Source organism: Etheostoma spectabile, chromosome 1 (genome assembly GCF_008692095.1).
Source record: "Etheostoma spectabile isolate EspeVRDwgs_2016 chromosome 1, UIUC_Espe_1.0, whole genome shotgun sequence".
Taxonomy (NCBI): Eukaryota; Metazoa; Chordata; class Actinopteri; order Perciformes; family Percidae; genus Etheostoma; species Etheostoma spectabile.
Genome location: NC_045733.1, coordinates 23,369,531 through 23,379,052, shown reverse-complemented (window position 1 = coordinate 23,379,052; position 9,522 = coordinate 23,369,531). Strand labels below are relative to the sequence as shown.

Here is a 9,522-nt window from a genome sequence, read left to right as displayed (position 1 = left end):
GTTTTCAACACTCCAGGCTACTAAAAGGAAAGCCCTGATCTCCAACTTGAGGAGACAAATGTGAAAACGCCTCTTTAGCAACAAACTGTGCCCAGAAATAAGTCAGTAGAGTAAATGGACATTTTAAGCATGACATGAAGCATGAAGATAACAACAACATCTTTAAGTGGAGGGGGATTTTAACAAATGTTTCTGATTTTCCCAACGTGGGTCGGAGATCCGTGCGTCTTCTGAGTGATGGAACAATCTCACTCGGTGAGGATTCATCTCAGCAAATGAAGCAGAGAGCTCGGCTTTCTGACAGCGTTGCATTGAAGCGCGTCTCCCACAGTAAACACACTCCATCACTGCCAGCATCCTACTTAATTATGCTAATGTATGAGAAACCAGTCGATGTGAACTCCTCAAACACACTCGCATCAAAGGACACTTACTGCAATCTAATTACACCGGAGCTAATGTTCCTCCTTCCTGCTCGAGGCGACATGTCCAGGAGATATTTACAGGATCCAGCAGAGGTTCTTCATGAAACCTGTCTGCAGCGCTGAGGTGTGGAGAAGAATCTGACACACGGACTCAGTACTGTTTGGTAGCCTACACTGACGAAGTTCCACTTCCGTGTTTTTGTCCCCGTCCTCTGTCTCTGTGTTGGTGCTCTAACCTGCGGCTGATTTCTGAGGACTATGGTTACCTGGTCCTCAGGTCTCTGCAGGGTAAATCCAGACAGCTAGCTAGACTATCTGTCCATCTGAGGACTATGGTTACCTGGTCCTCGGTCTCTGCAGGGTAAATCCAGACGCTAGCTAGACATCTGTCCAATCTGAGGACTATGGTTACCTGGTCCTCAGTCTCTGCAGGGTAAATCCAGACAGCTAGCTAGACTATCTGTCCATCTGAGGACTATGGTTACCTGGTCCTCAGGTCTCTGCAGGGTAATCCAACAGCTAGCTAGACTATCTTTCCAATCTGAGGATTTGGTTACCTGGTCCTCAGGTCTCTGCAGGGTAAATCCAGCAGCAAGCTAGACTTCTGTCCAATCTGAGGACTATGTTACCTGGTCCTCAGGTCTCTGCAGGGTAAATCCGACAGCAAGCTAGACTATCTGTCCAATCTGAGGACTATGGTTACTGGTCCTCAGGTCTCTGGGCAGGGTTTAACAATTCCAAGCTAGCAGACATCTATCAGAATCTCTGTCATCAGATCTCTTTTTACGACTAAAACTACTTCTGAACTTCATGTTCCACCAAAACAACGTCCTTCCTGAGACTAGCAGCAGCGGCACCGTGGCTCCGTCCGCCGCTTAGCCCCGCCCACAACGATTGTGATTGGTTTAAAGAAATGCAGATAAACCAGAGCACGTTCTTCTCCCATCCCGTAATGCTGAGTGGACTAGCCAGAATCTAAATTTTATTGACTAGTTCAGGGGAATTTTATCAGAATACAGCACAGAAAATCAACTCATAAATATAGGAAATATTGGATAAGATAGAACAACACAATGTAATTCTGCTTTATAAAACATCACATTCATTATTCGTTTCACTTTGTATACCCAATTGTATATTTTCTAGAGGCTCAGTCTGAGACTAAAAAAAATAAAAATAAAAAATCAGTGCTGGTTCCATGGTATCAGAATTTGGGATAGTCGTCAAGGAAATATTAATTGGTCATGTGACAAGGGTATTTTTATATGTATATATATATATACATATATATATGAAGGATATCTATGAAGGATTTTCCCTGCCGTTATAAGGTTCCGGTGCAGAACCCGAGCCATTTTGGGCAGCACCGCACCAAATGAACGTAAAATCATCAAAAACAAACTAAAAGGCTTTTCTCAGATCGAATGATTGCAGTCGGATAACTTCTTTAGCGAGTTTTGTCTTTTAAGCTTGTTGAGTGTTATGTATTTATTATCTTCTTTGGCGTTTCTCAATATTTTAGACACAGATATGGTGATAACAAACAATCCAAAATGACGTGTGAAATTGCATTTTTCAGAGAATTGACAAAACCCAACTCCGCCGCATTACGTCGAGGGCTTCCGCTGCCTGTATTGAATCATAATGAGGACTAATGAGCAACATGTTGCCCAGTAACTCCATGTTCCTCTCTCTCTCTCGGTCGAGCGTCAGCTGCTCCACACGCCTGACGGTGTGACGCTGTGGTGAGCGGGACACACGGGAGCAGCCGGGACCCTACGCAGCTTTCAAGAAGCCTGGAACCAACAACCAGGACCCCCCATACTGAAAGCGTTCTACTGTGTCCACACTCACAGCATCTTTACACAACAACGCTCACGTGGTAGCCGGTGTGCTGCTTTCATTAACGAGGTTTCTGCTAACATTACGAGGCTTCGCCGCCGCACCTTTGAGTCATTTTGGGGGCACCACCTGCGGTCAAGGGCGTAACTTTGTGTTCAACATGAGATTGTGTTTTTTTTTTTAAAGCAACAAAAACATCAAATATATTTGAGCGTTGCTCCTAACTACAACAGTTAATCGTGCATTTACCTGTGTCTGGACTCAGAGACGAGCTTCAGATGTTATTTGAGAGCTTGTTTGGGAATAATTTTATTTTGGAATGTCGGAAAAAGAGACAAAAACATTAAAAAAAATAAAGGGTTGGGACTTGTTGCACTCACCCGCAGCTGGTCTCCAGCAGACTGTCCCCGACCTGCAGAGACGCCATGCCAAAGTCTGCTATCCTGATGTTGTTCTTCTCGTCTAACAACAAGTTCTCCGGCTTCAGGTCTCTGTGGCTGGAGGACGACAGGAGAGGAAACAGAAGGAGGAGAGGGAACAGATGAAGCTGTGGCTGAAAAAAGACCTTCCTTGCACCTGACATAAACCTGGTTTTGGTCTCTTTGGGTGTGAGTACCGTCAGAAACAAGGACATTCTGAATGAAACGTGAACTTTTGGATTGGTATTTGTGACCACTGGAAAGATGAATAGATTCAAAATCAGCTTTTGTAATTCCAAATCAAGAAATCTCATATTTTAAATTTCATAAAAATTGAACTGAGAACAAATAAATACAGCTATATGGTTTTCAAAATAAAATAAATAACAATGTAAGTATTCAGTGGCTGTTAAAATTCAATTACTTACATCTTTTATTTGCTTCCATAGCTTCAATTATATATACCTCTCTTTTACTTCCACATCTTCAATTATGTGTACCTCTTATTTTCTTCCATGTGTCTGAGCCATAGCAATAAAATGGACCGAAAGGCCATTTCCATTTAAATCCCCGTCAGACATCTCATGTTCTGTATGTGTAGAGAGTTGAAGGATGTGAGCAAAGACAAAGTAAGTGTATCCAAGGCATGCTCCCTGTCCTACAGGTTTCTCTAAAATATCAGATACCAGTGTGTTGGAATGAAAGCATATATGTGAGTCAGGACAACTTTAATCATTATATTCTTCAAAGCAAAGTGCACATTTTCTGACTGTTTTCTTTTGCTGCTTTATGCTTTTGCTTCTTTCATGTGAAATAATAGTTGAATAAAGTAGATCGTGACATTTGTAGGCACTCTGCTTTTATGCTCCAGCCTCTGAAGGTGGTGTGGGTGAAATGGGAAACAATTAGTCCTGAAAGCCTTCACACCTACACTACTTTTATTCTGCGCTGAAAGCGACTTCATTACAGTCCAATCATGGCGAACTAATGCCCCCCAGGTGGTAAGAAGGTCCAAGTCTGATCCAGAAGCCCCTTTGACTCAAAATGAGGGCAGGATGTAAAACCAGAAGCTAAAAGCTTCTAGATTAGGGATCGACCGATATGGATTTTAGTGCCGTTGCCGATTAATATTTCCCATCAGCCTTTGCTGATTAATAATAATAATAATAATGCACTTTACGTTCAAACAAATCTCAAAGTGCTACAGGTAAGATCATAAAAGCAAGGTAAAGAACATCAGTGTAAAATATCTATAAATAGTTTTAATTATTATTATTATTCTTACAGATGCGGGGTGCCGATTTTCTTGCGCAGATATTTGGAGCCGAAACTGCTTTTTCTCCCTCAATTTACATCCTAAACATTTAAACCCTGCCACGCTGGCTTTGTTTTTGCAATCTGCTCTGCCGTTTCTTTCAAGATGATAACCAAAGACCCAGATCAGTGTCACTTCTGCAATCATCTTCCATTCATATATCGCCCAAATGAAGTGTGCAATGTGCATCATGTGGATGGTGCTCTGCACATCTACACATCTACAACACAGCCTTGGTGATGCATTGCTTGCCGACATATTATAAGAGAGACATAATCACTAAATGTCCTGTTTCAACACATTTAACCCTCATGTTGTCCTTGGGTCAAATTGACTCGTTTTCAGGAAAAAAAAAAAATTATTCTATCTGTCACGAAAAAATGGGCCGTCAAAGTAAGACATTAAAAATATCGAAAACCTTTGGAAAACACACCAAAAACATAAGAAAAAAAGGCACCCACAACATTGAAAAAGGGACATAAATGTTGGAAAAAGCAATAGTATTGTTGAAAAAAAGCGACCATGGTTGACGGGAAGACAACACAAGGGTTAAATACTTAAAAAAAAAAAAAAAACTGAAAAGTAGCCATTGAGATAAAGTACTTGATTTGTAATTTAAGACACGTGTGCTGCAGCGTCTCCAGCTACACAAGCTGCCTGTGGACGCTTGTCAGGAAATAATGCCGGGGGGGGGGGGGGGGGGGGGAACTATCGGCGATACACGTATAAGCGTAACTATCGGCTGATATATCAACCAGACGATAAAATGGGTCTATCGCTATTCTAGACTCTAGGTTCCTCCAGAAGTTCTGGTCCTTCAAAGCTCTACACTCGACGTCTGAAGAGAGAGTCGGAGGCAGAAGGTCTTCGATGTGCGACCGCTCTGAGAGACGCCGGCCACGCGTTGAGAAACTGAAAAGGCTCTCGAGATGAAGAGGAGCCGCAGCCTCTGAAGTTGCCGCCGGCAACAGCTCCTGAGGAAAGAGCCTGAAGAGGAGGCAACGCAGGGGGTAACTGAACTCTCCAGTCCTGCTGGAGATACCCCCCGGATACAATTCTGAGAAAGTCAACTTCTGTAGGTGCTGCCTAAGTTTCTCTCAGTCTGCGTTTTATATTTACTGACCTGGGTGAAAAATTCAGTTTTTTTAACTCAGTAGAAACTCGGTGTAGTTTGTGATTCTAACTAAGGCTACACTACTGCATCTCCACTTATAAGCAACGTTTTAACCCTATTGCCCTCATGTTGTCTTCATGTTCCCTCATGTTGTCTTCATGTTGTCCTCATGTTGTCTTCATGTTGTCTTCATGTTGTCCTCATGTTGTCTTCAAGTTGTGCCCTCATGTTGCCCTCATGTTGTCCTCATGTTGTCCTCCCTCTTGCCCTCATGTTGCCCTCATGTTGCCCTCCATGTCCTCATGTTGTCCTCATGTGTCCTCATGGTGCCCCATGTTGCCGCCCATGTTGCCCTCATGTTGTCTTCATGTGGTCCTCCATGTTGTCCTCAGTTGTCTTCATGTTGCCCTCTGTTGTCTCATGTTGTCTTCCATGTTTGCCCCATGTTGTCCTCATTTGTCCGCATGTTGCCCTCATGTTGTCCTCATGTTGCCTCATGTTGTCCCTCATGTTGTCCTCATGTTGCCCTCATGTTGTTCCTCATGTTGCCCTCATTTGTCCTCATGTTGCCCTCATGTTTGTCCTCATGTTGTCCTCATGTGTGCCCCCATGTTGCCCTCATGTTTCCTTCATGGTGGTCCTCATGTTGTCCTCATGTTGTCTTCATGTTGCCCTCATGTTGTCTTCATGTTGTCCTCATGTTGCCCCTCATGTTTTTTTCATGTTGTCCTCTGTTACCCTCTTGTCCTCATTTTGCCCCCATGTTGCCCCCATGTTGCCCTCTTGTTGTCTTCATGTTGTCCTCATGTTGCCGCTCATGGGTCTTCATGTTTGTCCTCATGTTGCCTTCATGTTGTCTTCATGTTGTCTTCTGTTGCCCTCATGTTGCCCTCATGTTGTCTTCATGTTGGTCTTCATGTTGCCCCATGTTGCCTCATGTGTCTTCATGTGGTCCTCATGTTGTCCTCATTTTTCTTCATGTTGCCCTCATGTTGTCTTCATGTTGTCTTCATGTTGTCCCATGTTGCCCTCATGTTTGTTTTCATGTTGTCCTCATGTTTCTCATGTTTCTTCATGTGGTCCTAATGTTGTCTTCATGTTGTCTTCATGTTGCCTCATTGTTGTCTCATGTTGTCCTCATGTTTTGTCTTCCTGTTTGCCCTCATGTCTGTCGCATGTTGTCTCATGTTGTCCTATGTGTCTTCATGTTGCTTCATGTTGTCCTCATGTTGTCTTCATGTTGTCTTCATGTTGTCCCACTGTTGTCCTCTGTTGTCTTCATGTTGTCTTCATGTGTGCCTCATGTTTCTTCATGTTGTCTTCATGTTGTCCCCATGTTGTCCTCATTTTGTCCTCATGTTGCCTCATGTTGCCCGCATGTTGTTCTTCATGTTGTCCCATGTTGTCCTCATGTTGTCTTCATGTAGCCCCATGTGTGCCCGCATGTTGTCTTCATGTTGTCCTCATGTTGTCCCCACAGTTGTCCCCATGTTGCCCTCATGTTGTCCTATATCCTTTTGTTTTTAATTCCCCATAATAACTGATTGATTCCAACGCTCTTTGCCAAGTACAAATCTCTACTTTCATAATTTTGGTCTTATTATATTTATAGCATTGTAAAACAAATGAAGTGTTTTTGAAATATGTTGAGTAAAAGTTGACATATTCCAGTCTGTGATTATCATCAACGTACATTTCCTTTAATTTTAGTCTCATAATTCCTAATTTCTGCTTTTCTAACTCAAACATTAGGTATAATTTCCTATAAATGAGGTTTATGGATCATACATTTTAAAAATAACTGTAAAACTAAAGTTAATAAGTTAGTGTTACGATGTGTTGAAAACATCAAAAAGAAAAGTGACAAACATTGGAAAAAAGCGTCAAAAATGTTAAAAAAAAGGGACAAAAACGAGAAAAAGTTAAAAACAAGCTGTTGCTCTCGTGTCTCGTGTTGAGAGAAGTTGTAAAGTTATAAAGTTATAAAGTGACTTCATGAACGCATTTTAAATCTGCTGCAATATTACCAGCAGTGACTCAAGTGTTTCATAATGTGATCGATTCAGACGGTTCATCATTCTGTCCGTGTCTCACGTTCAGCCTGCTGGCTGCGGTCTCTGTCTTTATGTCTTCAGATGTTACGGCTGCCTTTCCCTTTCAGATTTCAGTTGCAGTTCCCTGTGTTGCGTGCTCCATCACCAGTGATATATTTGTGTACATTTCCTTTGCTCCTGCCCATATTTTGCCCTTCTAAACAAAAAAGAAAGATATCAAACTCAAGAGTTCAAAGCCGTGTGTAACGGAACTTCCCAAACACGACCTGCTGATATAAATGACATATTATTTAGGATTGGTAATCCTAATATTGGTAACAAACCATATGGAGTGGCTGTGGCAGAAGTCCAGGGCTGAGATGATCTGTCTGAAGAACTTCCTGGCCTCTTTGGGAGTGAGCCGGCCCTTTTTCACCAGGTAGTCGAACAGCTCGCCCCCGGACACGTGCTCTAGCACCAGGTACCTGCACAGGAGGACAGGGGACAACTCAACGGTCACGGAGGGAAGACGTAGTGATGGAGGAGATATTTGTTATGCATGATACAGACGTATGAATGTCTTGTATAGAGTGTCTGACATGGTGCATATGACGTAGAGCAGCAGCTACGTGCTGTTTGAAGATGACGTAGTATTTAGAGTGAAATCCGTTGTATCAACACCAAACTTGGGGTGATTGTTTGGCATGCCGCCCGGAAGCTTCATACCAATTTGGTAACGATGGGCCATTAGGGTGCGCTATAATCGACGTTTGTTGGTTTTGTGGACAAAGTCAATGCATTTAAAGGAAAATTTGCATTTGCAATATCTCTGCCACAGTAATGCTATCAAAACACCAAGCCAGTAATGATTGTTTCGCCCACCACCGGAGGCTCACTGCCAAATTTGGTAAAGACAGGCCTCTACAGGCGCTCTAATCAACAGAAATTTCCCCGGGTCGCTGGGGACGACTGGCGCGGGAGGCTTGGACCCCGTGAAACTGCGTGCAGTTCTAGTTTTTATTCTATTGGCATTATTGACGGCAGCAGATACTTTGTCTATTGTGATTTTGCATTCAGTGTGAGATAAGATCACCAATGTTCCTCCAAAATCCTCCAAAAGTATCTCAGGGACAGAGAAAGAAATGATTCATGCACATTCAAACCGGCCGTCATGTGACGACCGCTCAAATGACAGTTAAAGGGCAACTGAGTTAATAGGACACATGTCCAGCTTGTATTTACCTTCACAAAAGTGCTTGTTTGCTGCTGACAGGCTGTGTGACAACATTATGGACATTGAGCATTTCTAAGGAGGTCGACCTTTCTGTTAAGAGTAACTCCTTTTTTAACAAAAAAACAACTGCGGAATTGCGTTCGCTTAACCCCCAAACTCCATGTAAATAAACAGTAATTAAGCATCATATAACACCCTCATTCAAAGTTGACAGAAACTGAATTAAACTATGAAAACCTTTTCTCGTACGTCTTCCTTCCAACCATCACAGCTCTAGTTTTGGTTGAAATAAACACACAGTTTACCAATTTACATGTGAACATATGTTGACTCGTACCGCTAAAAGTATTGCTGTTTTAATTGGAGTCTGGTGGGTTTAGCGCTAGCGACTTCAGAGCTGTTTCTGGTTAAACAGAAAGGTCTCAAAGAGGTTTTAAAGGTCTACCTCTGTAGAGATCCTTTCATTAATGTTGTCATCAAAACAAGCACTTTTGTGAATGTAAATACAAAACGCACATTCGCCCTATACTAACATTTGCTGCTGCTGACTGCAGCGATCTCCGCTTGATACTTGACCAATGTCAAAGATTGTTGTTTCCATCCGTCACTAGACACAAAAAACATCCCTGTAAAAAAAATTGATAGTTATCCTTTAAAGATAAATCAGACCGTTGGTTTAGGAGAAGAGGACGGGACGGGTGGTTTAGGTAAATAAAGACGGACAGTTGGGTTTAGGAGAAGAAGAACGAGACAGTTGGTTTAGGAGAAGAAGAACGGGACGTTGGTTTAGGTAAAAAAACAGGACAGTTGGGTTTAGGAGAAGAAGAACGGGACGTTGGGTCAGGAGGAAAAGACGGGACAGTTGGGTTTAGGAGAAGAAGAAGACAGTTGGGTGTAGGAGAAGAAGAACGGGACAGTTGGGTTTAGGAGAAGAAGACAGACAGTTGGGTTTAGGAGAAGAAGAACGAGACAGTTGGGTTCGGAGGAGAAAGAACGAGACAGTTGGGTTCAGGAGAAGAAGAACGAGACGTTGGGTTCAGGAGGAGAAGAAGAACGGGACAGTTGGGTTCAGGAGGAGAAGAAGAACGGGACAGTTGGGTTTAGGAAACATGACATCGGGCTACTCGCTACCGTTCACTG

General features: G+C 42.7%; 1 protein-coding gene across 1 annotated transcript in view; it reads right to left on the bottom strand.

The window, feature by feature from the left end:
- LOC116689200 (serine/threonine-protein kinase BRSK2) overlaps positions 1 to 9,522 on the bottom strand; it is a gene marked incomplete in the record, with an annotated part of 273,622 nt that overhangs the window by 73,804 nt on the left and 190,296 nt on the right. The window contains 2 exon segments of the mRNA XM_032515617.1: positions 2,648 to 2,764; positions 7,493 to 7,633. Of these exon segments, the coding sequence (XP_032371508.1) occupies positions 2,648 to 2,764; positions 7,493 to 7,633 (258 nt within the window).